Genomic DNA, 27098 nt, shown 5'->3' on the forward strand with positions numbered 1-27098 from the left:
ACTTACGAAGTTGCTCCGGTGCCAAACTACTGAGTGTAAACGCGGGAGGGGGATGGGCGAGGAGGCACCCGCGTAATCGTCACCGCTCCTGCGCGGTGTTTTGTGTGTTTGCTATTCTCGCCATTTCAACCTAGCCTGGCTACATCTTAAAAACAATTACAAAGGTATGTTACTAAATCATTAGATTTTAGTCCGTAGCGCATTACATAGACCAAATGCAGAACAACTAGGGTTTGGCTAACGTTATAAATTGTTTCTGATGCTACTAGTACATCTCTAGCTAGCTCCATCGCGAGGTTAGCTCGCCGTTGTGAATGCGTTAACTCGCTTTACTGATCACAGCCAGCTAACTATAGGACGAGGCCTTTGTGGTAAAAACCCATACCTAGCTAGTTAAATGGGGTTGTTAGTTGGCCGCATTTTAGGTGGTTGTGCAACAGTTTCGATATGTTGGTTACTGGCTGTTTTCTGAGCTGGATACTGTTATCTAACGTTAGCGTTTAGCCTGAGCGGACTGTTTGCGCTCTGCGCACGTGCTGTTCCATTGTCCTCGGCGCGAGCAGGCCAAACCCGCCAGATCGCGCTTCTGTTTAATCAGAGCTCACGCTTAAGGGCAGACCATGTGCATAGAAAAGGGTTTATAACCGCGTGTGTTGCACGACAGTAAACTCCAAAACGGGTAGGCTAATGTTAGGCTGCAGTCGGGATACGTGCAACATTTTGTTCAAAACTTTTACTTGCCGTTTTTTTTGTTAAAGTAAAACATCTTTCTGTTTTGTTTTGATCATAGGGGCTTGAGGTAACAATAAAGCACCAAAATGGTGAAAATCTTCGTCGGGAACCTTTCCCCAAACACAACAACAGAGGAGCTTCGATCTCTGTTTTCTCAGTATGGTAAAATATCAGAGTGTGATATTGTGAAGAACTTTGGCTTTGTCCACATGGATGACAAAGCAGAGGCCGAGGAAGCCATTCGCAACCTCCACCATTACATGCTTAATGGTCTCGCCATGAACGTGGAAATGAGCAGAGGAAAACCAAAGGCCTCCACTAAGCTTCATGTGGGGAATATCAGCAGTAGTTGCACCAATCAAGAGCTGAGGGCGAAGTTTGAGGAGTATGGCCCTGTGGTTGAGTGCGACATAGTGAAGGACTATGCTTTTGTACACATGGAGCGAGTGGAAGATGCTATGGAGGCCATCAGTGGGCTCGACAACACCGCCTTTCAAGGTGAACCAGCATGCAGCTCTAGATAGTCTGTTGCAGGGCCTTCATTTGGCCAAAGCTAAATCACTGTAACTTGGAAATTATTTTTTATATATATTTTACTTTTCTTCCTTTGTATCAATTATGACCTGTAAAGCAGGTGAGTATGTGGGGGAAAAATGGTGAGCAAAATAATTACTACAATTTTAAAGGTATGTGGGCCTTAAAATTGAATTTACATCCTTAATTTTTTAAAGCAATGAGATCTGGGACCCCTTGGTTGTCTTTACCTAAAATCATGTGTAGAAGGAATGTTTTGTGTGTAATTGTATGCTTCACAGTGATCTTGATGGACACATTTCGTGAGCATTTCAGCCTTCACTCTTAAATTGCTTTGAAATTTTTATTTAAGAAGTCCTTCAGAAGACGTTGGACTGTCTTAAGTGGCCATTTTGTTACTGTTTAGTCCGTAAACCCTAAGTTTTAACTCATGCCTTAATGGAACATACAAACCCTAACCTTCGAATGTCTGTACAAGATGTGTTGAGTATCGTGGCAAATTGTCTTGCGTCTTTCTTTTTCCCAAGGCAAACTGTTGAGTGTGAAGCTTTCGACTAGCCGCCTGCGTACTGCGCCGGGAATGGGAGAGAGGACGGGTTGTTATCGGTGTGGTCAGGAAGGCCACTGGTCCAAGGAGTGCCCGCTGGACCAGAATGGCTCCTACCGAGAGGGCCCGGGCGCGGAAGGATATGGTCCCCCCAGGTTCGCAGGGGGTGTTGCTCGTGGCGGTCGCGGTTTCCATCGTGGCTTCAGTGGTGAGCCAGGCTACGCCGGCACCTATGCACCCGCGCATGGCTTGGCCCGGGGAGCTGGTTACACTGGCCCTGGGTACGGAAGGGGCACGGGCTACGAAGGCGCAGTGAGTTACGGTGTGCCACCGGGCTACGGCATTGGTGCGATGTACGGAGGTGAGGCTGCATATGGCAGCGGTGGCGCGGGATATGGCAGCGCGGTGCCCGGTTACCCCATGCGGCGAGCGTCCTATGACGAAAGGGATCCGTATGGGGTGGTGGACTACTACGAAAAGTATCGGGCGCGTCCGTATGGAGCCAGTTATTTCGAAGACAGACGTGCTGTCCCACTTCCTGCCCCTCCTCCCCCTACGTCCTCGGCCGTCGCGAGAGACCGCCTGTCCACTACTAGCGTCGACCCATACGAGCGCCGCCCTATTCCCCCTCCTCCGGCTCCCGTCACTTCATACTATGCCCGCGATCGGAGCCCGATCCGACGACTACCTCTAGAGGCGGAAGGATACACGTTCGAGCGCTCGCGCCTCTCCCCAGTCTCTTCGCTCCCTCGGACCACTGCGTACGAAATGCCGCGGGATCCTTTCGCCGACCGGGCGCGCTACGCGTACTAACCTAGTACATGCCCGCATTCAGTAAATGTGCACGCACAGAATATGTAGGGCAGTGTTCTCAGAATATAGTGAGGCCTCTGGACTCAGGTGTGCGTAGCTTTCTGTATCAAATTGAAACCATGCTATTAAGTCAGCTAAACTATAGTTGGGATTTTAGTAGTGTTTGTTTATTCATTTGTGCTTATGTTTATTCAGATGCTAGCAGACCAACCTCAAGAGTGCCCTGATTAACTTGTTGTGTTGTGATGATGATCTGCTCTCTTTGCAGGTGTTCCTCGATCGTGCCTCCAGAGACTCTTAGTCATTCAGTGGTTTACTTTTAATCTTGCATTCAATAAGTTCTGGCTTTTGTGGTGTTGCAGGTGTTATGTTTGTTCTAAGAGGAATATTTAATGCTTCGTCATGTCCATCACTTCCTGAGTATTAGTACTAATAAAGGCCCTTTCTGTTAGTTTTGAAACATTAAATAAAATAAACCTGTACGAGTTCCTGTTACAATAGTATTTCACAAACCTTTTTAATTTCATAACTTAGTTTTAAAATCTAGTCTTCGTATTATTTTTAACATTCTTTTGTCTCCCAAGGAGACAGTCATTATGATGTCATACTAAATCTTTCACACATGCTTAATCACATAAATGTTTGAACATTTTATTTACTTATTTTTTATTATTATTATTGGGATATTTTTGCAGGTAAAGGAACACTAAATGATAGTCAAATATCAGACACTTATGCTTACAATACTTATGTCTAGTGTATCTGGAATTCTAAAATTAAAGAAAATATAGAACTAACTGATGGATTATAAAATTAACTTAATGAAGGGCAGGTTTAGCGATGCTATAAAAATACACTTGACAGAATTGCACCAGTAAACATCATCTGTAATCTGAAAAACTAATTTGTTATAAATCAGTCAACAAAGGAATTAATTCAAATGGGATTCTTTTCATTTCTGCATGTGGTATTTACAAGGGGTTTGTGGTGCTAGCATAAGTACAGTTAGCCATCAGTTAGCCACAGAGTTAATACTTTAAAAAACATTGTGTCCAAAGTGTAGCACACTCTTAAAACTGATTTCCGCTTCTGATTCAACAGTTATAATCTGGAAAACACTGGGTCATTCCTGGGTTTATGAATTTATGGTGAAAATCAAAATAAATAGTTATGTTCAAGAAACTTAAAACTTTCAGTTGCTTATTCCAGAGTTAAATGTAATTTCTGACTGGAAATCACCTCTTAATGATGCACAAAGTAGAAGTTCCATTTTCTTCTAAATTTCATCAAGAAGGAATTTTTTGTAATGTTCCAAGGCAGCTGTATGTGGAAGTCATGATGGAGGCTACAATCGAGCAATTGACGCTGACTCCTGTGAAAAATGTATTTTACTGGAGTATTTTAGACATGCCACCGTAAATAAGAACCTGTAACTTCAAAGCAGGTTGAAATGTTTTTTATTGTAGCGATCCTCTTTTTCATTTGTTCAAATGACCATGACCACATGGCAAAAGTACTTGCCCTGACCCAGCAGTATCGCTTGAAGATAGGGATTAGCAGTGTTGTGATTCAGTGACAGATTGTATTTCACTTACGTCCTCAATAAAACGACTGTATTTAGATGTATTCTTGTATTTATGTTTTTGTGTATTAAGGCATTTCACATTGAAATTCAATTACGTAAATATTACATGACTACAATTTGAAGTTACAATTGTACAAACATGTTCAGAAAGGGTTTGCTGTTAATTTCCTATACAGGAATATATATTTATCGTACCGTCTGCTTAAACAATGGCTCGATTGTTAGTCGCTGATGAGAGAATCGGTAGGCTTCTCAATTCTATTGCCATTCGTGTGTGATTATAAATGACAGGAAACAAACGGTTTAATAAGTTGTGTGCTTATAGGAGCTCATTTGTTATGATAGGTTATTAAAACAAGTCGAGCGGAAATCTCAACACGGAAAGTTGGTTTATGTTGAATAGTGCTCCATTTTGTTTGTCTTGAAAATGTAAACCTCTTAAGAATTAAGCGGTGTGTTTGTTTCTCATTTTACTTTATTTTAAGATATATTTTAATGGTGCTAAAATCTGGAATCTCAACTTTGTGAAGTGTGACTTATTAAATATTGGCTAGTCCATTACTTTCTCCCAGTGGGTGCAGTTCAGAAAAGGGCATTCGATGTATTCGGCTGTTCCATGAAATTGCTAGACCTTCATCGGGCATGTTCCGCAGCGATGATTGAATGGTGCTGCAACCAATCACACTTCAGTACAATTCGAAGGTGGGACTAGGGAGCGCCTTATTATCCAGTAACATTCGAGAATATTATGATTGGCACGTCCTCTGACCAATTCGATCAGTCGTACTCTTGCTACTGAACCTCCTTTGTCCACCTCGACTGACGCCATCTTGACCATCGGGTGACGGAGAAGGTTCCACAGTTATCGACTCTGAATAATTTTGTGAATAAGCTTGTCACAGGATTGCTGAGGAGGAGATACTCGACAGAGACTACTGATTGTAGGAAGATAGCATATTGAGAAATGGCAACGGGAGCAAATGCAACCCCACTGGGGAAGCTGCACCCGAGTATTGGCGCTAAACGCGGTTTCGATGCAGGGCCCGGTGCGGGGTTGATGACTCCGCCAGGGCCTCCGGTAGCTTTCCCGCTACAAAATTTCCAGCCAACACAAATGCCAAATTTGTCTTTCTCCCAGTTTTCTGGATCTGTTGGTTCTTCATTCCCAAATCCATCTTTAGCCGGGGTACAGTCACAAGGCGGAGGTAAAGTATTACGCTAACTTGTGACTGGAGGAAAGTGGCTGTCGTTTTATAGTTAGCTTAGCATAGCTAGTTGGGTCGTGCTGGCTAATCGCTGTGGCCTAACCTACCCCATAACGTTCAAACAGAGCACTTGGGGTTTGCGATATATATATATATATACTAACTTTAACACCCGATTATGCGTCTCAGCCAGTTATTCAAACCTTTTAATATAAATCAGGCGTGTTTGCTTCGAAGGACTGCGTTTAATCACCACTGGTCTTAGCACAGTGTCCATAGTAGCTCGCTAGCTACATCTTTATCTACCATGCTGTGTACCCACGTTGCATGTCTATTCATCTTAATAATGGCGGTGTCTTCCTGTTTGTTTGTTTTTTGAGGAGAGTCGATTGCACACCCAAAAAGGATTCAGGCTCTGAGCCGCTTTTTTTTTTTGCTAATCAATAACATTACCTATCTGAGAACATTCTGAAGCAAAATTGTTAGGCCCAAATCTTGTGTGCATGCTTCTGTGAGTTTCACTCATCCCACTATCTGGGGGAAAATGTAGTACTCTTATTCCAGCATACCTGCTTAGATATTATGTTGTTACCTGCTTCTTTGGTGAAATCTACACACCAGTAGGTTAGTTCTGGATTAGTTAATAGTACACTGACTAGCTAAAGACCCGCATAGTGGAAGCATATTCACAAATATATCAGTGTTATTGCCGCAAGAGGGGCGTTTGTACCTAGGTTTGACCTTTTTATTGAACTGAACCTGTAACTCCTGTTTTGTTTTTGGTTGTTTTTTTTTTAAATATGCTTGTTACTGCAGTACTAATGATCAGCCATACAAAGTCATAAATGTACACACATACTGTGATGCTGTTTATACCCCAGATATGAGTCAGAAAAAGAGGAAGAAGAGCCGGTGGAGCAGCGAGACTCCTGATCAGAAGACCGTGATCCCCGGCATGCCCACTGTCATTCCCCCTGGGCTGACGCGTGAACAGGAGAGAGCGTATATAGGTAATTAAGTGTCCCATTTTCTCCTTGAATGTCACAGATTGAATGGATCTGTTATGTAGATGGATACTTTACAGAAAGAATGCTCTCCTTTACATCCTGACAGCTCCCAGGTTTTTGTTTTTGTTTTAATATAAATTCAGCCTTCTTTTTCAAATTATGTGCCCATTGCTTCATAACAATTTGCACATCATACAGAGGACGTGGTTGCTGATCTTCAGTAATGTCTGAACACCACTAAGGAACATGCACACCAGAATGCTGCCAAGAAAATGAAATCTGGTTCAGGTCTACATATTTTTAGTGCTGTTCCTTAATGTCTGTTCATACTGAGCATGTTTGGAACGATAATAAAAGGTGCTTTGCTCACTTCGGATTATTCATAATTATTACAATAGTGTATTAATTAAGCACTGTGACTTCTCATAGTTGAGCTTTATGTAATATTTTCACAGCTTGTATCCCATCAGACATTGCGTACCCACAGTCTCTCTGTGATGTTGCTGCTTGTTGTGAATTGTCTTCTGGCTGTAGGATGTCATCACTGCTCATGTTAACCATGGAAAATATTTTAACCAATCAAGACTGGGTGAAGAGCAGGCAATGCAGGCCTAACATGAATCACAGTCATCTTCATCACCAGTGTTTGACTGTGCTGTGAAATGAGTTTGGTGTCCCCATTCCTGTCAGGTGCTTGCTCTGAAGTGGCATGTGGTTTAGTCGTATTCAAAACCTCATGTGACTAATGCATCCTCCTACAGTGGGGTTCTGTATCAACATAATTCAATAAACATTCCCTCAACTTGCGCCACTTGAGTAGATTTGATGCATGGATGCAGTTTTCCAAAGCCTTTGAAGTTATAGAACATTGTCTTGCATCAGTTCTTAATGATTATTTCATGAAAACTTTGGCCAGTTGAGAGTAACTTTCTTTTTTTTTTTGGTTGAAATAACCTGGAATTTATAGCATGGGTTGAAGCCATGCAGAATGTAGTTTGACTCAGTGCTTGAAAGTATATCTAATGGTTAGATAAATTATGAAATGTCTGTTAGATCTAAGCACTGCTGGAAAGTCACCATTCAAGTGGCATGTCAATAACAGAATGAGTTATTGACGAGTGTTGGAAGTTTAAGAATTTATCCTCCCTGATGTAAACCCTGCAGCACTGACCAAATGAAATTTGTGTTCACATTTGTTGCTTTTTGCATCTTTCTTGCTTGTTTCCACAGATAAAACACTTTACAAAACTTAAAACTGTCAGATCTTTAGGTTAGCACATGCAGTCTGTGAATCATCCTCAGTTTCCATTAATGACATCAGCGATGTTTACATTATGTAGCCTAAATCTTATTCTCAGCTTAACTTTTTTTGTTCTCTTCCTGTGCTTCCTTCTTAGTGAAGATGCAAGTCGAGTGCATTCACATTAAAACTGGCATGCTAAATGTCCCTCCTCCACTTCAAAAGTGCTTTATGGTGGCCCTGGTCACAAAGTTTTAGTAATTAAGTTTGATCAGTTTTTAGAGAAGCAGAGTTTCACTCTGGCAGACCCTTTTGCGACACCACTTAATTACATAGAGTTCCACAATGTCTGACACTATGTGGGAGAATTGGTATGACCAAGTACATGCGTATGAACTTGGAAACATTTTTGTTCCAGGAGTTAAGCGCGATGTTTCCTGAATTGGTGGTGTTAAAGGGAAGCCTGCCTCAGTGAACCTTTTTCACATGAAATGTTTTGTGAGGTTCCTTTTGAAAGTAAATGAAAACCTTCCCACATTTTTGGTTTTTTTTACCTTTTGAATTATTTTGCTTAGCTTTACTTATTATGTAAATTTCACATAATATGCTGTGCTATTGCTTATCTAAAGATTCCATTAGTGATTCCTAATGTAACCTTGGATGCATAAGGTTTCCAGAAATTAGGAAGGGTTTCAGAAAATCTTTCTAGCATAATTAAATGTTGACTTTGCTTCTTGACCTGTCATTCATCATGTTAATCATATTTTCATTTTCTTTAATCTTTACAATGAAAAGCTACTAATGTGAAATGCACTGTGTTTGGGGTTGTTTTGTTTGGTTTTTTTGTGGTTTTTTCCTTTTCTTTTTTGCCACTAACCACATTTTTCTCCATCCTTGTTTTTTTTTTCTTTCCTAACCTGATTTCTTCCAGTCCAACTGCAGATTGAAGACCTGACTCGTAAACTGCGTACAGGAGACCTGGGAATCCCTGTTAATCCTGAGGACAGGTCGGGATAACCATTTAAACCCAACAACAGTAACACTTTCTTTACCTCTCTTTATTCGTCATCAGTTATGAAGCCCAATTTAAAGAAAATGTTTGTTTATATACGTATTTAGATCAAAAGCAAAGTTAATTGTTTCCTTAGAATGACAGTCATTTAGGTTTCAGGCAAGTTATGAAATGTGTAATTGCATAAGTGTTATGTCAGGGAATGTCATCTCTCTGCTTCTCCTGCTTTCACAATTAAAAAGCCTTACGTTTTTTTAGAATGACACGTCCATTATGGTATTTTGAGCAATTCTGTCATGGAATCCATTTTTGTTAATTTTGTTTAAGGCAAGTTAGCAGTTTTATGTGGAGAAGCAAAGGCATGACCAGTGTGTAGCTCTTAAAGGAGAATTCTGCTTAAAATTATTTTCATATTTGTCTGTCAGTAATGTACTGAGAGCTAAAAAGCCATTTGAGTGGGCACGTGCCTTCCAGTGTTTAGATTGCTTCCTTTAGATTTCTAAATCACAACACTTGTTTTGTTCTGTCTGCTGGTTCATATAAAGTGGGAGTTCTCTATCTTGGAAAGCATGTTGCATCTCTCATATTGGCAATGGGCAAGCAAGGCAAATATGAAAATACAAGACAGGTTTGGAGTTCCCCTTTAAACTAAGCTTTTAGTGTTAAAGTAAAGGAAGCATTTCACACTGCTCCTAATGGTGTCATTGCAAAATAATCATATTTTTGTGATCCCTCCCACCATTTAAACATGTTTTGTTATTGATGCTTTCTGATGTTGGGATTAAGATGGAATTAAGACAGAATTAAGTCTTAGAATAAAACAAAATATTCAGAGCCTATTTTTAAAGCTTTAGTTTTATTAATATTGGAATGAATTATTTCCTAGCAAAAGCAAAATGTTGCTGTATGATTGTTCTATTCATTTGCAATAGTTCAAAACCACTCATAGCTAGCAACTCCTTTTGTTTTGTTTCTGTTGAGAATAATTTATTGGATTTACAAGATTTGGGATTCTTCCTTTGGTTGAAATAACAATGTGACATTCACATTAACTAAATGAATATTAAATAAACTTTAGCCATTAAAAAATGTTTTTTTTCATTAGTTAGTTTAGTATTTTGTTTGCTTCCTTTACTTTAAATAATCCGCCTTGTTAGTATATCACAGCAGTACCATTTGTTTTTGGTAGAAAAGTGAGGTGTCAAGCTATCTTTTCACTAGTAATTATTTCACTGTTTGAGAGCTCTTAGATTCTAGATTCTTAGAATTTGTTTGATTGTACAAAATGGCACAGAGGCAGGCTTTTTTTTAAAATCTATATTCATTAATTTTCATACTGACAGTTCAGATGATAGTTTATTTTTAAGTGGAAAAAAAATCAGATCTTAATTTTCTAAGTTGTCACTTAATGCTGGTGGTGGGTTTCTTTTATACTCCAGGCATAAAAGTCTAGTGACCCACATGTTTTGGCTGATTTTTGCTCCTATCATAATTTGTTACAACTAATGAGGCTTTAGAATGGCATGCATGCCAGAAATATGCCAGTACTAGTTGTATTCATTGTAGTAGAATCTTTGCCATTTAGAACATGAATTTAAATATATGGACGTTTTAAAGAGAACTTCTAGTCTATTAAAGAAATAGATTTTGTTTCTTATATTTAAGTTTTAAATATTACCTACTGCCCCAACTTGCTAAAATCCACAATTCGGCATTATAAATTCGAAATTCCTATTCTTCGGGTCTGAGTTGTTGGTTGTTCTGAAGGTCACTAATGATTTTCCAAAAGGACTTTGATAATTTTTGTCCAGGAATTTTACAGTATTCCAGATTTCCGCACTGGAAGACCTCTCTTGGAGGAGAACCCTCTGACGCTGTCTTTCCTGGAGTAACCATAACCCTTATAACGATGAAGGCTTGCTGGTAGTTTGCATAAGCCTCTTATCCGTAAAGCAGTCGTTTTACCGTTGCTCCAGCGAGAGTGTCTTTGTTAGCCCCAAGCCTGGCTCTCCCTTCCTGCCATAGTCTCTCCAGCATAATATTAATCCAAAACTTTCACAGCGCACCCAAAACCGAGGTTCTTTCTGAAGATCCGCTCATTCCAGGATTTAGGAATTTCCCCCACTTTCATGCGCAAACGAACTCTGGGGGGGTTTCAGGTTGTCGCCGGTGGAGTTTGCGAGACAAAAGCGAGAGACTTTCCTCTTTGGTTTTTTTTTTTTGCTTTTGTTTGTTTTTTTCCCCCTCCCTCCTCTTCGAGTGGTCTCTCGTGAACCTGTTAACATCAATGTAGCTCTCATTTTTTTTGAGAGTTTTTAAAAAGGTTGACCTAATCATAATTCATTTTCTCTAACCCAAATTCCCCCTCTCGTAACCTTTTTCAAGCGCAGAGCTTCGTAACGAAGCTTAACAGGTTTTCAGCAGCATCCAGGGGTAAGGTATCGATTGGAGCCGACTCTAGAATGCTCTTCTCAGCAGTGTGAAGGCTGCCACAGGCATCCAAAGATAACATTTCCTGTGCCAGATCTCTGCTTCCTCCAGTGTGAAGAGATAGCTCAGTTGTATCTCTTCTAGATATAATAGGTTGATTTAAACCCTCTCAGGTCTCAGGCAGATATACCGCTGCCATTTCAAGCTCTCTTATCCCCATATGAGCACTATCACTTTTTCCTAGCCTACAAAGAGTCATTCTTTGTTGTAGGTTTCCCCAGTGAAAGACCCGCAGATTTATTTTCCCTCCTTGGCAAAGGTAACAACTTTGGGCTCCACTGTGGTAATGCAACTTTGGGACAGCCCTTGGAACTTTTTAGGTGACCTCGAAAAGTAAGGGAAAAGGAAAAGTGGAAATAAATGAAGTCAGTTAGGACTAGGGAAGTAAGTGAATGTGAGTGGTATTTGACACTCCTTGCAAGGGGGGGGGGGGAGTAAAAATTAATCCTACACAAGTTTAATACCACTTGCATTTTCTCTGCCTGTTCTTTCCCCAACAGGTCCCCTTCACCTGAGCCCATCTATAATAGTGAAGGCAAGCGGCTGAACACACGTGAGTACCGCACCCGCAAAAAACTGGAGGAGGAGAGACATTCCCTCATCACTGAGATGGTTGGGCTTAACCCAGAGTTTAAGCCTCCTGCTGACTATAAGTAAGTGCTTTTTCTTTTGTCAGTTTGCAGTTTACACTGACTAGATTTTAGTACTTGAGTTTCCTTCTCAAGTTTCCTTCCCTAGTGTTTGACTTTCTGTCTGCCTTTCAGGCCTCCAGCCACCAGGGTCAGTGACAAGGTGATGATCCCGCAGGACGAGTATCCAGAAATCAACTTTGTTGGATTACTCATCGGGCCACGGTTTGTGTCATGAATCTAACATAGCTCCACACAGTGGGTGCTTGCTAAGAAACGTTAGAATTTAGCGTCCCGTCTTCTCCCGTGTTCCATAGCGGCAACACACTAAAGAACATCGAAAAGGAGTGCTGTGCTAAGATCATGATCCGTGGGAAGGGCTCTGTGAAGGAGGGCAAGGTTGGGCGAAAGGATGGCCAGATGCTGCCCGGCGAGGACGAGCCCCTGCACGCTCTGGTCACAGCCAACACCATGGAGAACGTGAAGAAGGCTGTAGAGCAGGTGCGGCCTCGTCATACCTACTAGCAACCCTACAGTTAAGCTTTCTAAAACTTTTCCTCTATCGAGAACCTTGGGTGTTAAGACCGCTGACGGGGTGTGTTGTGTCCCTGCAGATCCGGAACATTTTGAAGCAGGGCATCGAGACTCCGGAAGATCAAAATGACCTGCGGAAGATGCAGTTGCGGGAGCTAGCCCGCCTCAACGGCACACTGCGAGAGGACGATAACCGGTAAGCCGTGGAAGCCTCCGAGTCCCCAAAGCGGGCCAAGCTCATTTTAAGAGTACTGTTGGGTGTAGGCCAACAGACTAACATTAATCTCAAGATGACCTCAGCATACTTTAGCATATGCAGTGTAATGAGCCTTATTTTGACTTGCTATGATCATGTGAAGGATGTTCTCATTTAGTTTTAAAATGGGTCCACCACTGCAAGTAGTGTTGATTACATTTTTGGGATTTAGCAGACACTGTTATCCAGAGCAAACTTACAAACGTGCTTTAGTTTTCTACTCAAAAGTATCCTTAGCTAGCCCAAGAGACTCCAAAAATACCCTTATACTGAGAATTTACTGCCAGAAACAAATGTCAGAGTTGACACCTAGACTAAGAGATACGATACAATGCAAGCCTATAGAATACAAGACAATTCAAGTCTTATTAAAAAAAAAAAGTCAAGTGGTCAAGTGTTTAATTTTAATTTGATTGTGCAGATGCACTCATTCATGTGAGGGAACATCACTCGTTTGTCGCCACAAATTTTCCCCCCTGCAGGATTCTGCGCCCATGGCAAAACTCTGAGCCTCGAAGCATCACCAATACCACCGTGTGCACAAAATGTGGAGGAGCAGGACACATAGCCTCTGACTGCAAATTCACCAGGTAATGCACCTCAGTGTGCACCTGAGTCCTGCTCTCCTCCTCCTCTAGTCTTCTGTTTGGCACCAGTATCTACTGGTGTATTAGAGCTGATGCCAGCTTTCTGCAGTGCATGCTTTAAAGTACTGACCGTCACTCCTACACCCCCCCCCCCCCCCCTCCACTGCAGCTCCTATACCCAGAGGCAGGGTGAGCCACCCCAGTCAGCCCAAGATAAGGCCCGAATGGATAAGGAATACCTCTCTCTGATGGCAGAGCTGGGAGAGGCTCCAGTCCCCTCCTCCGGCGGTGGACACAACAACAACGCACCCAGCGGCCCCCGAGGAGCCGGGCCAAGCAACAACCAGACACCACCCGTGAGTAACGCCTGTAGAGCAGGGGTATCCAGGCCTAATCCTTTAGGATGCTTGGGTTTCAAAGTTTGGTTCCCATATTAGCTGATTGGTTGAATCTTAGGTGTTGGATTATGCCTGTGTAGGGCAGTAGGAGAAGGATTTGCTTATTTAGACAAGCACTGTAGTGTCATCGGGTGAGCCAATATTCAGTTTAAATGCCTGGCAGATGTCTCGTCACTCACAATGTTGTTTAGCTGCTGTTTTTCAGAAATTCTCTGTTTAGTTTCTTTTGCCAATGAACATGTTAAAGATTATTAACTGCACATTCAGGATATAACAAAAAAGCACTTGCCTACTAATCAGCGTAATTGTTGTCTGACAGTTCCTCGGCTCCACATATAGATGCTGAAAGATCCATCGTGTTTTTATGCAAGCAGTCAATTTCTGTGCTAAGGAACACATCAGATACCCAATCGTTCAGAAATGTGCCTCATTCTTGTGAGTGTCGTGGGAGCGAGCACAGGCTCCGGCATAAGTACCGGCATTTTGCTGGAACGTCACACGAGGGTGTTTTGCAGGAGTGTGAAGCTTAGCCTGTCATGTGATGCCATATATTTCCGTAGTTGTGTTTTCATGTTGTATGATTTCAATGGCTTCTAGCAGTATGCTGTCTCAGTAAATTTGAATTCAGAGGTGCCTTTGAACGTTTCCTGTCTTCTGTGCTCAGAGTCGGCCTCCCTGGATGAACTCTGGCCCGTCCGATAACAGGAACTTTCACGGGATGCACGGTGGTCCTGGCGGTCATGGTGGTCACCACAACTTCCCGCCTCCTATGCCCAATATGGGTGGGCCTCCAATGCCCCCCAATCCCAATGGCATGCCTCCTCCCTGGATGCAGCCGCCCCCTCCCCCCATGGGTCAGGGCCCAGCTCCTCCTGGACACCCGATGGGTGAGTTAGAATTTGACAAGGACTCATGATTGTTTATTTTAAAGTTTACATTTCTAGAGTCAGTTACATAATGCATCTCCAAATTAACACTCAACAGGTTATGGTTGCAACTTGATCTGTGTTTTTGGGACCCATTAAAAATGTTTTCCTATGTTGTTGCTTCTCCAGGTATGATGCCTCCACCTATGGGTATGATGCCACCTCCTCCACCTCCACCCAACAGCCAGCCACCGCCACCACCATCAGGGCCACTGCCACCTTGGCAGCAGCAGACCCCTCCACCTCCACCCACCAGCAGTATGGCCACCAGTGCCCCACTGCCATGGCAACAGAGTACGTACACTATAACGGATGCAAAGCTTTCTATACCACATGATCTTGGTGCTATCAAGTTGTTTTCAGTCATAATTTTAAGTCACTTTGGACAGAAGCATCAGCTAAATGCAGTAAATGTAAATATGCTAGGTTAACATAATTTGAATAGGCAGAATTCGGTTGATGCATGTATACTTTTGGAAAATTTGATGTGGCAAAAATGTACCGTGTACTGGGGTTGGACTTTGCTAAGGTAGTAGTACAGCCGGTTGACATGGATTTGTCTTCTACAGACACCACCACCACCTCCACCCCAGGTGCGGGTAACCTGCCTCCCTGGCAGCAGCCCCAGCCGTCAGCTGCTTCTGCCGCCCAGCCTCCCCCTCCAATGGGAAACCCTTCTATGGTGCCTCCTCCCCCTGGAGTCCAACCTCCACTGCCCCCTGGAGCCCCGCCTCCTCCTCCTCCCCCACCTCCAGGTTCTGCAGGCATGATGTATGCTCCCCCTCCACCTCCTCCTCCTATGGACCCCAACTTTGTCACCATGATGGGGATTCCAGGGATGCCTCCGTTCGGGATGCCTCCTGCCCCCCCACCCCCACCCCCCCAAAATTAAATACCCCACATCTTTGTGATGGCCCATGTCAACCACAGAAGAGAAGGTTTTGATGATATTAAACAGGACTTGGATCTATTATTGCTTGATATATTATTAATACAGCCGACCTTTTGACAAGCTCATGGTTTTGTTTTGTTTTCCCTTTTCAAAGTTTGTAAAGTTGCTTAAATTAATTTGTTCCTGATTTTAAAATTGTAGTGTTTGATCAGTTGGTAGATTATTTGTTTGTACTTTGATGTTGTAAGGAATGGTGTGTTTTTGCAGGGCTATAATTTCACAGCTGGCCCATATGTTAGTGCTAATAGACATTCCAAACCATACTGAACAGTATAATAAACAGCAGTCATTGTCATTACAAAGCCGTATGTTTTCCTCTATGATCAATTGGCAACATTTAGTTGTCCACTTTTTTTTTTTTTTTTTTCTCTCTTTAACGTTCTCAACCGGAGAAGCTTTTGTTGAAATGTTGCCTTCCTTGAATATTTTTGTAATGCTACATTCAACTAAATAAAAGTTGAAATGGCTTCAAATTTAGGCAGTAAGAAATGTACAGATATGCATCCTCTTTGCTTTTGTTTTGATTTTGCATTTGCAGATGTGGTTGATTTGATTTTCTGTTGTAAATGAAGCACTTCAAAGAAGTTGTGTGGTGTTGGCCAGGGAGAAGGCTGCAGTACGAAAAGGCTGTTTTATAAATGAACAGAAAAGCTACGCTGCTTACATTTTAAATCTACTGTTTTTAAATGGGATTCAGTTCCATTATTATTTTTGCTGACTTCTGTCAGACTAACATTCTTGTGCCCTACTTGGCTTACAGTCTTTCATGTTGGGCTTAAGTGAGGTGAAGTCTGGTCAGTCTTTGGCCTTGTGGAATGAACTACAAGCTAAATGCATTATTGTGAATTAATGTTGGATCGGTCTGCAACACCCAAAACAAAAATACATGACTGTGGAGTTTGTACAATTTCCGGTCTGTATGACTATAATCTTAACATAAACTCACCAGCAGCAGTGTATATTGGCTTTTTATTTTACCCTGGTAGTCTCTTGCAGGTTTGAGTGTTCAGTGCTAAGTCCTAAACTAGTTATTTTATTTTTATTGTGTATAATTACCAATTGCACACAAAGTGAATATACAGTTTTGTTTCTGTATTCTTAAAACGAATAAAGGGGATTATACATTTCTATTAAACAGCTCTGTGACTCTCTTGTAAGGTTTGAAATTACACAACTGCACTACATTGCTAACTGAATGAGTCGCGGTAGACGTCGCGTAGGTTCGGACGTCATCCGCAGGCGGATTCTATGGCCTTGTCCTGCCGCAGAGTGGCTCCGCTTACCCGTGCCAAGGTTATACATAGCGCATGTGGTTAGACATGCGCATTCCCCATCTGCGTTAAGAACTCTCGGCCTCTTCAGGGTCCGAATTAAAAAAGATTGCAATATTAATCGGGACTTTAAAAACGTATGCAGCTTACTTTTCATTTAAGCTGGTTATATGCCAGTTCCTTGGGACGAGGATTGGTTTAAACGCCCTAGGGTTTTCTAAGATCAAGGTGTTTGGGATCCTAAAGTGGATTAGGAATGATACTGACAGGAGCGAAATTACACATCTGTGAAATATAACTTTTTTTTTCCAAATTCGAGCCTGGCCTGTTGGTTCTGTGTTCACCAGACATGCCCTGTAAGCATTTCGTATAGGTCCGTTTTCTCGTTTGTAATACAGTAGGCCAACTGGTCTAGCTCGTAAAACGGTCCGCCCACAGTGCGCTACAGCTCCGCGGACGCTATTAAAGGTCCTCCGCCTGGGCGCCCTGTGCTACTGCATCAGTGAGCTGCTGGTGTGAGGCGCACTGCATCAGACGCAGTCGGCATCACACGGGCCACCGTCCTCGCCGTACGATCGTCGAAATTAAATCGTTTCCAAGACTGTTCAAGATGTCAAAGCCACTGACAGACCAAGAGAAGAGAAAACAAATTTCGGTGCGCGGTCTCGCCGGGGTCGAAAACGTTGCCGATCTTAAAACCAATTTTAATCGCCATTTACATTTCACACTGGTAAAGGATCGTAATGTGGCAACGAAGCGGGACTACTACTTCGCCCTGGCGCATACTGTGCGCGACCATTTGGTGGGAAGATGGATCAGAACACAGCAACATTACTACGAGACTGACCCTAAAGTAAGCGCTCGGCAGTTGTATCTTTCCGACCCGGCCGCAAGTACACCACTTCCCCGACATCTAGGAAAGGGGGAGGGGGAGGGGGCGATGATCGGATTTCTCGCATTCGTGACTTATGTAGTATCAGTAAAAACGAATCGTGCCTGATTGTTTTTTAAACAGGAAATAATGTTGCATCAGTTAATGTTATCTAACAGCAGAGATGCTTCGATAATGTAGTTTACCCTTCTAAGTAATCTTCAATTGAAATGGCTTTACATCTTATTACATAAGCATAAGACGGTATCAGATGACAGGATGGACACTCATGCTTTTTGACAGTAAAATTTTCTCATAGGGAGAGTGTTAAATGGTGAAAGCTAAGCTGCTCGACGACAACCGTCGCACCAGCCGTATTCCGTTACGTAATACTAGCAGGCTGATTCACTGCCGCCTATCCGTATATAGTAATAGCAGGTCACCATAATTTGTCGTGTTACACATTTACAATAAGATGTAATCACACTTGGAAATGGCTTGGCATGCAACCAAAAAAAAAAGAAGGCCTTCAGTTAATGCTCTTAATGTCGCGTATGTATAGCCACTGTGGGAGAATGACGGGCATCCTTACGGTGTAACCTTTGTTGAGAGGTCAGCTGTGCAGCTATTTATGCACACGCACAAATGCCAGGGGGCACAGACACGCCGCTTTGTTCTTATTCTCCGCTTCATTGCCATCTGCTACATGACATGCATGCAAAGTGATGCTAGCCGATGCTAGGTGCAAATTGTAAGATGATTATCTGCACAGTTAAAGCGGACGGTTTTAAGGGTCGGGTATTCCGTGAGGGCTGAAGGGTGCACAGTCCGAGTGGTGTGACTCAGCTGCATTCGTCATCTCGAGCCCTGCAACGGGAGCTGACGACCGTGCGGCTAAGGAAATGACTGTCTTAGCATTTACACTGAATTCACAACGTTGTCGTTCCCGGTTTTTTGTTTGTTTGCTTTGCCCCTGCTTACTCAAATTTGAAGACCCTCATTAGATTTCGGTTTGTTTTCCCACGGGAGTAGACTGAAAAGAGGTATGACCTCTAGCAAGTGACATTTGACTCTCTGTCTCCCCCTGTGTCTAGCGCGTGTACTACCTCTCACTGGAGTTCTACATGGGTCGCACGCTGCAAAACACCATGGTGAATTTGGCCCTTGAGAATGCCTGCGACGAGGCCACTTACCAGGTGAGAATGGCACCAGTCACAGACCCTGATACAGCAAAGTATGATCCAAGCTATTTTGCTAATCCAGTTTGTCCAAGTGGATTTACTGTAAATAAAGTCTGTTTACATCGAGTGGACTGCACAGATTCACAATGTAACATACTTAAACCGTATCATTTACATAAAATTACACTCTGTATGGAAGAGATCAGAAATGTTGCCTCTGGAAGAAAGGAGACAACTGCCTCTGGTTATGTTCATATTCAAGCTGCTATAAATGTGTGTCTGCAGCTGGGCCTGGACATGGAAGAGCTGCAGGACATGGAGGAGGATGCGGGTCTTGGCAACGGCGGTCTGGGGCGCCTGGCAGGTCAGAGGCAGCACTAATTCTACACTAATTCTACATTAATTCAGTGTGTAAGAGTCTTGATAGGGATGGAGGGTTGCTGGGTGTTTTAATAGCCCTCCCATCCCATCTTCTGGTCTCTGTCCATAGCCTGTTTCCTTGACTCCATGGCTTCCCTGGGTCTCGCAGCCTATGGCTATGGCATCCGGTATGAGTTTGGAATCTTCAACCAGAAAGTTGTTAATGGCTGGCAGGTGAGTGACTGTCTGGTTTCTGTGTGTGTGTGTGTGTGTGTGTGTGTGTGTGTGTGTGTGTGTGTGTGTGTGTGTGTGTGTGTGTGTGTGTGTGTGTGTGTGTGTGTGTGTGTGTGTGTGTGTGTGTGTGTGTGTGTGTGCACGCCTGTTTTATGTGAAAGAGAGAAGGAGCAGTGAAGTTGTTAGTTCTTTACTGTCTAAAGCTATTACACCTGTAGCAGTAACACATCACAAATGATGATGGGTAATAGGTCGAAGAGGCGGATGATTGGCTGCGCTATGGCAACCCTTGGGAAAAGGCCCGCCCTGAGTACATGCGGCCCGTGCACTTCTATGGCCGAGTGGAACGCGGTCCTGATGGAGTCAAATGGGTCGACACACAGGTAAGAACAGAAGAACCAGTAAAACAGAAGTGCCCAATCCTGAAACTGGCAATTTTTCTTAAAGGCAGGTGCACCGAGACATTATGATTTAATAATTGCAAATTCATATGACTTCCCATAAGACATCAGAAAAGGTCATGTTAGAGCTTGGTGTGGATTTAGCAGTTAATGAATTAGGCTGACTTAGAATACTGAATTGACTGAGGGGTAGGGGGTTGGGTTGTAACAGCCTAACCACTGTGCTGTCTACACCTGGAGATCTGCTGCACTGCACAGGTTTGCTTCACCCCTAATGTAATGTAATGTAATGTAATGTAATATAATCGATTTAGCTCAGTTTTCTCAAATGCTATTGATGACTTTGATTAGTCAGATCAGATATGTTATATTAGGGTTGAAACTGAACTCTGCAGAGGAGTTGATCTCTGGGGCAAAATTGGTCAGCTCTGCAAAGGGGTTAGCAATACCCCATAGTCAACCAACATTGTGGCATATACCTTCAACAGAAAGGTCAAAATGACCTTGATGACCTCAGAGCTTCTTATAGTCCGAGTGACACCAGTTCTCCATAACAAGGCATGTGTGTTTGGACAGATGGTGTTGGCCATGCCGTATGATACGCCAGTCCCCGGATACAGGAATAACATTGTGAACACCATGAGACTCTGGTCAGCCAAGGCTCCTTGTGAATTCAACCTTAAAGACTGTGAGTCTTTCACTATCTATAATCAATAAACTGAGGAGTGGTTGTGTGCCATTCTTGAATATCACTATTCTAGAGTTTTTATTTATTTTTAAATACTACTTTGTCACACACAAAAAAAAAAATCTGACAAAAATGGAATAATATACTAATACCATTTTATACGTATTAGTACTTTAGAAATTATTACTTCTGCAAAATTCTTGAAGACATCATATTTTATAACCACTGGCCTTTATGTTAATACATTAACAAATATTGCACTCAACAGTTAATGTGGGTGGCTATATCCAGGCTGTTTTGGACAGAAATCTGGCAGAGAATATTTCCCGTGTGCTTTACCCCAATGACAATGTAAGTATGGACTTTATATTAAATCATTAGAAAAGCTCCAAACAACTCAAATATTTTTTAGGAACATCCCCCACAAGCCAAAGTAAACTGACATGCCGCAGTCGATCAGTTTGATATGGGTAACAGCTGTAAACTGTATGTGTGTGTGTGTGTGTGTGTGTGTGTGTGTGTGTGTGTGTGTGTGTGTGTGTGTGTGTGTGTGCGCATGCTTGGCAGTTCTTTGAGGGCAAGGAGCTGCGTTTAAAACAGGAGTACTTTGTGGTGGCCGCTACTCTTCAGGACATCATCCGCCGCTTCAAAGCGTCCAAGTTTGGCTCAACAGAGATTGTTCGCGTGGACCTGACCAAGTTACCTGACAAGGTGACACTGTGCTGGAGATCTGGCATTTCCTATCCTTCGTTTTATATATATATATATATATATTCCGATGAATGGGGAGAATGAAAGAACAGTAGATTCTTAGCCAAAAGAGAGTTCCTGTGCATTGATTCGATCCAGTGTAATCTGCCCTGCGGCTGATGTCCTGTCCTACCTTCCTGTGTCCTGTTCAGGTGGCCATCCAGCTGAATGACACCCACCCAGCTCTCGCCATCCCTGAGCTCATGCGTCTCCTTGTGGACGAGGAGAAGCTGTCTTGGGACAAAGTGAGTTGTGGACCGTAGACACGTCTATCACCACGATGCCTTTTACTCTGGAACATAAAATCACAAATAATCAATTCTCATAAAAGGAGGCCTGTTTTCCTATGTGTCGATTGTTTACGCTAAGCGTGGTCCTATGTATCCTGCTCCGGGTTATGAGATCCAGTATTGTCTTCTGTCCTGCAGGCATGGGACATCACAGTGCGTACCTGTGCGTACACCAACCACACGGTCCTGCCAGAGGCGCTGGAGCGATGGCCCGTGGACCTGTTCCACAACCTCCTGCCCCGACATCTGGACATTATCTATGAGATCAACCAGCGCCACCTGGAGGTTAGCAGAAACAACTGTTTTTGAATCAACTTCTTATAACCTTGTTGCATTCCACACAACACTACATTACACACTATGTAATGCATCTAGAAAACTATAGAAAATTGTCACTGAGGTATTTACTTAATCAGTATTTTTCTTGTCTCACTGCTTCCCTCATGTTCTGTCTCTTGTAGCGTATCTCCTCCGTGTTCCCTGGTGATCAAGATCGCCTGAGGCGCATGTCTCTCATTGAGGAGGGCGGGCAGAAGAGAATCAACATGGCTCATCTCTGCATCGTTGGCTCTCATGCTGTGAACGGAGTGGCTCGCATCCACTCCGACATCATCAAAAATACAGTGTAAGAGCCACTTGTTACATCTACTCTTGTATAGCTCGTATAGTTAAACAGGAGATGTGTGCTTTTCTGGTGCTAATTTGGTCACCTGCTTGTCAGTGTTGGTTTCAGCCAACATCTACCAAACATCCAACATCTACCAACATCTACCATGTACTCCAGGTCACTGGAGTACGTCTGAAATTACAGGAAATGTAGTTTTATTTAATGGGTTTATATACAAGAGATCAGTTGTCTCCACCATCCATGGTCTGTGGACACTCCTGATAGAGTGCTGTTTCTAGGTTTAAGGACTTTTTTGAAGTGGACCCACAGAAGTTTCAGAACAAGACCAACGGCATCACTCCTCGACGCTGGCTGGCCATGTGCAACCCTGGCCTTGCTGAGGTCATCGCCGAGGTGAGGGGCATTTCGCTCAGAACATGAGAATAAGCCATGTAATGGTTGTGTGTGGTTAGATGGTAGTGAAGTGTGGTTACTTCAGGTGAGTTGTTTCTCATAAGATATACAGTATAATGGTGTGTATGATCTGGACTGTGGGGCTGGATTTCTGCAGATTTACCTGATCTGCTGGGTTTTTCTTTAAATACATCAGAGAATCGGTGAAGACTACATCCGTGATCTGGGTCAGCTGAAGAAACTCCTGAACTTTGTGAATGATGATGCCTTCATCAGAGATGTTGCCAAGATCAAACAAGTGAGAAGATCTAATCTAATCTCTCACTCATCAGTTATTTAATGTTACTGACTTTGCTGCTCAACCATCCCTACACCAATAATTAATCCATGTTCTGCTTCATCTAATTATCCTTTTGATTTTTGCAGGAGAATAAGATGAAATTTGCTGTGTATCTGGAAGAGCAATATAAGGTGAAGATCAACCCTAACTCCATGTTTGACATCCAAGTGAAGAGGATCCACGAGTACAAGAGGCAGCTACTGAACTGCCTGCACATCATCACCTTCTACAACCGTAATTACTCCACCTCACTACCACCTCACTACCGCCTCACTACCACGTCACTATTAGCTCACGTAAACACTCCATCTTCTTCCGCCTCACTACCGCCTCACTACTGACTCACTATAGCCTCACTATCACCTCACTACCACCTCACTATCGCCTCATGTAATTACTCCAATTTCACAATCTCACTACCACCTCACTATTACCTTACTACCGCTTCATTACCACCTCACTATCGGTTCACGTAAATACTCCCATCTTCTACCACCTCACTACGTACACACAATCACCTCACTACCACCTCGCTGCCGCCTCACTACCACCTCACTATCGCATAACGTAATTACTCCATCTTCTACCGCCTCACTATCGCCTCACTATCACCTCACTACCGCCTCACTATCGCATCACGTAATTACTCCATCTTCTACCACTTCACTACCGCCTCACTACCACCTCACTATCGCATAACGTAATTACTCCATCTTCTACCGCCTCACTATCGCCTCACTATCACCTCACTACCGCCTCACTATCGCATCACGTAATTACTCCATCTTCTACCACTTCACTACCGCCTCACTACCACCTCAATATCACATCATGTATTTACTCCATCTTCTACCACCTCACTACCACCTCACTTCAGCCTTTCCAACTACAGTTACAGTGTCTGAGGCACCTATGCTTAAAATCATTAAAAAAGCATATGTGTCATATGGTAAAATGAATGAAGATATTTGTGATTTTACTACACTACATTTAAGCTGGGTCTGGTTAACCTGACTGAGGGCTCATTTAACATTAATGTTTCTCTACTCAGGCATCAAGAAGGAGCCCAACAAGTCCTGGACACCCAGGACAATCATGATTGGAGGAAAGGTGAGAACAGTCACATTTTTCTGTGACAGCTAGCCTTCATCTGCAGTAACATCTACAGTGATTTCTTTCCCAACGGAAAGACTGGAATTTTTCCTGTTCACTGCTATCCAGTTCTCCTGAGCACTGCTAAGTCTATTTTCCCCAAGGCTGCTCCAGGCTACCACATGGCTAAGATGATCATCAGGCTCATTACAGCTATTGGAGATGTTGTAAACCATGACCCAGTGGTGGGAGACCGCCTTAAAGTCATCTTCCTGGAGAACTACAGGGTTACACTGGCTGAAAAAGGTGTGGTACTATAATCTGTGTTAGAAGTTTTCATACCATTCTATATTAATCTTTTTTGACCTCTTCATTTGAACCTTTTCTTAGGGCAGTGGAGTAGATATGTTTGTTCACATGATCATTTGATTCGAGTTTTTTTTTTTGTTGTTTTTTTTGTCATGTATTTTTTTTTGTTTGTTTGTATGTTTTCCCTCTGTTTCTCTGACTGTGCCTCTCTCCCCTCTGTAGCGGTCCCTGCAGCAGACCTGTCGGAGCAGATCTCCACGGCAGGCACGGAAGCTTCTGGAACAGGAAACATGAAGTTCATGCTGAACGGCGCTCTGACCATCGGCACCATGGACGGGGCCAACGTGGAGATGGCAGAGGAGGCCAGAGAGGAGAACCTCTTCATCTTCGGCATGAGGGTGGAGGACGTGGAGGCCTTGGACAAGAAAGGGTAAAAAAAAAAAAGAGCAAACAAATAGTTGAACTGACCGCTAATGGACCTGGTTATCTTAAGCAGCTCATTCATTTGTTGTAAGAGTTCATAAATGGTTACACTGTTGTACAAATTCCAGTCACCAACTCTCACTGACTTTACGTATCCAAAACTTTTCACCTTTACTAAAAGATCCATAACTTTGTCCTAATATGTGTACCTTTGTTTAATTTTACTAGAGACTGCAACACTGGTTTATCCAGTAAGGCTTTAGCCATCATTACAGCAAAGATGCTTTGATACTCAGGGCAGTTGATTCACCTGGATTTAAATGCTTCAGTCTTATACTCAGACACAACCTGTCTTCAGGTACGATGCTGCCGAGTACTACAATCAAATCCCTGAACTGAAGCAGGCCATTGACCAAATTTCCGGAGGTTTCTTCAGCCCCTGCCAGCCAGACCTTTTCAAGGATGTGGTCAACATGCTGATGCATCATGATAGGTGATATTTTTGATATCACTCGCGGTTCTGTCATTGGATGTGAAGCATCTTAATGTAAAAATGTCTCCTCCCTGTAATTGTAGCCACAATAAAAAGCAAAAACAATATACTCCATCAGAAACATTACATTCACCAGTTTTTGTTTGTCATTTGTCCTTCATCTGTTCTCTTTTAGTGATGCAATTTCCTCCTTGTCTGCCCCTGCCAGGCACATGTAATTCTTAATCAAAGATTCTTGTCCGTGGTGTTGTGACGTTCTTTTGCAGATTCAAAGTGTTTGCTGACTATGAGGACTACATCAAATGTCAGGACAGAGTGAGCACTCTGTACAAGGTGAGTGCAGAAGAGGCTCCCTTCTGAAAACAAGCATATGCCACTTAAAATTTTCTGGGGGTTTCTAGTCAAATGTTTATACTTTATTTATTAATTTTATTATTGTTAAATTATTATTATTTTAGTTAAGCCTTGTTCTGTCAGAAGAAATACACTGAAACCAGTGCCTTCCTGAAAATCTGTTTTCACAACACAAAAGCAAAGAATTTCATATAAAGATGCAACTGAACCTGTCTGTTACAGAACACTAAGGAATGGACCAAGATGGTGATTCACAACATTGCTGGCAGTGGCAAGTTCTCCAGCGACCGCACCATCTCCCAGTACGCCCGAGAGATCTGGGGGGTGGAGCCCAGTTTGGAGAAGATTGCTGCCCCAGATGAGCTACGCTAGGCAGTTAACCGGCACGCGAGCGCTCCCCCTGCTGGAGCCATTCCTGTTTCAGTTCTTTTCTCCGTTGTGAAGACATCAAAGTGGTTCTGTCATAAAGAAATGCCTGCTTCCACCCCCAGTGTGCCGTGGGACTGCCAAAGTACCTCACGCCTTTTGGTTCACTAGCTTCACTCTCAGAGCTTAAACTTCTTCTCTGTCGTGTGTGTGTGTGTGTGTGTGTGTGTGTGTGTGTGTGTGTGTGTGTGTGTGTGTGTGTGTGTGTGTGTGTGTGTGTGTGTGTGTACGTACGGCACTTTTGTCTCATACTTATCTTGAACCAGAAACCATCTAAACAGTGTTAGCCATAGGAATAGAATGATAACAATTTTTGCAATATGTTATGTTGAAATGGTACTATGTCTTCCAATCATGAACAGAAGAATAGAAAACAACCCAGTTATGGATAAGTAAGACACACATACTCAAAAACTGTGACATTTGAGGTTTCTCACATAATGTTAATTCTGTCAGTGAAAAGTTGCCTGTGTGTGTGTGTGGGGGGGGGGGGGTAATGCACATGAGCATGCATGCATGTATGTGTGCATTCATATCTTTCTGTGTGTGTGTGTGTGTGTGTGTTTATATGGAACTTCTTCCCATCCCTTCTACTACTCGGTTTACAGTTTGATAAGCGAGTCACTGGAAGAATCTTAAACCTTGGTCCCAAATCACCAAACATGCATACTAATCTGCTTTAGTCCTTATCCTATTGAAAGTAATCTAAACGTGTTTGTTTAAAGCTGCGTAGCAAGAAGTTACCACTGGAGTGTGGAGTATAATACACTGTCTGTAGGTACTGAGTGTTTGACAGCACTAGTTTTACTGTATTACTTAGAGAAAGTCAGTAAAACTAAATGAGTTATTCTGCACCTAGCTGTGGGCTATGATGATTCGGAGTTGGGTCCAAAACCTACTCTATGAATGTTCTTTCAATACCGTCCAATCACTGAAAGTCCATTATAAGATAATAAAGCAGATACATTATACACTCCTACAGAGTCTCCGTCGTTTATTTGGGTATGTCAAGTTTTTCTTTACAACTTTAAAAGCTTGGTGCTCATGGCGGAATTTACGAAAGATATTTTTCATGCATCTTTGGGCCTTGAAAAATATTTGACGATCACTGGCTTCTTCAAACAAAATGAAAAGCTTGCTAGCAACT

The 27098-nt window shown here is 42.7% G+C and overlaps 2 protein-coding genes across 7 annotated transcripts; both read left to right on the plus strand.

Annotated features, from left to right (window-relative positions):
• The first annotated feature begins 62 nt into the window (after window positions 1-62).
• On the plus strand, window positions 63-16582 carry sf1 (splicing factor 1). Of its 6 annotated transcripts, none has more exons than XM_027026446.2 (13): window positions 63-164; window positions 791-1230; window positions 6298-6426; window positions 8595-8670; window positions 11666-11818; window positions 11930-12019; window positions 12112-12295; window positions 12409-12524; window positions 13067-13174; window positions 13341-13527; window positions 14234-14456; window positions 14625-14789; window positions 15065-16582. In XM_027026446.2, exons 2-13 carry the CDS (start codon window positions 819-821, stop codon window positions 15385-15387), a joined length of 2166 nt encoding a protein of 721 aa, XP_026882247.2. In that variant the 5' UTR covers window positions 63-164; window positions 791-818; the 3' UTR covers window positions 15388-16582. The 6 variants fall into 6 exon arrangements, with proteins under 6 accessions (XP_026882247.2, XP_026882251.1, XP_035375945.1 ...); XM_027026447.2 differs by lacking the exon at window positions 63-164 and adding an exon at window positions 583-679; XM_027026448.2 differs by lacking the exons at window positions 63-164; window positions 791-1230 and adding an exon at window positions 5017-5416.
• Window positions 16583-17196: 614 nt separating this feature from the next.
• On the plus strand, window positions 17197-26930 carry pygmb (phosphorylase, glycogen, muscle b). The gene is made up of 20 exons (XM_027026462.2): window positions 17197-17571; window positions 18684-18785; window positions 19056-19134; window positions 19261-19364; window positions 19616-19747; window positions 20342-20453; window positions 20722-20804; window positions 21021-21164; window positions 21356-21448; window positions 21632-21778; window positions 21955-22118; window positions 22400-22514; window positions 22711-22812; window positions 22941-23088; window positions 23906-23964; window positions 24111-24252; window positions 24478-24685; window positions 25037-25171; window positions 25438-25504; window positions 25748-26930. The coding sequence occupies exons 1-20, from the start codon at window positions 17329-17331 to the stop codon at window positions 25895-25897; spliced, it is 2529 nt and encodes an 842-aa protein (XP_026882263.1). The 5' UTR covers window positions 17197-17328; the 3' UTR covers window positions 25898-26930.
• Window positions 26931-27098: the final 168 nt, after the last annotated feature.

This window comes from Electrophorus electricus, chromosome 19 (genome assembly GCF_013358815.1).
Source record: "Electrophorus electricus isolate fEleEle1 chromosome 19, fEleEle1.pri, whole genome shotgun sequence".
In the NCBI taxonomy this organism is placed as follows: Eukaryota; Metazoa; Chordata; class Actinopteri; order Gymnotiformes; family Gymnotidae; genus Electrophorus; species Electrophorus electricus.

Bases quoted from the DNA above. Each gene is read 5' to 3' on its own strand.
- sf1 (XM_027026446.2), top strand. From the start codon at position 819: ATGGTGAAAATCTTCGTCGGGAACCTTTCCCCAAACACAACAACAGAG. The intron at 12,020-12,111 runs GTTTGTGTCATG...CGTGTTCCATAG, and splicing joins GGATTACTCATCGGGCCACG to CGGCAACACACTAAAGAACA. The intron at 12,525-13,066 runs GTAAGCCGTGGA...TCCCCCCTGCAG, and splicing joins CTGCGAGAGGACGATAACCG to GATTCTGCGCCCATGGCAAA.
- pygmb (XM_027026462.2), top strand. From the start codon at position 17,329: ATGTCAAAGCCACTGACAGACCAAGAGAAGAGAAAACAAATTTCGGTG. The intron at 19,748-20,341 runs GTAAGAACAGAA...GTGTTTGGACAG, and splicing joins TCAAATGGGTCGACACACAG to ATGGTGTTGGCCATGCCGTA. The intron at 23,965-24,110 runs GTGAGAACAGTC...ATTTTCCCCAAG, and splicing joins CAATCATGATTGGAGGAAAG to GCTGCTCCAGGCTACCACAT.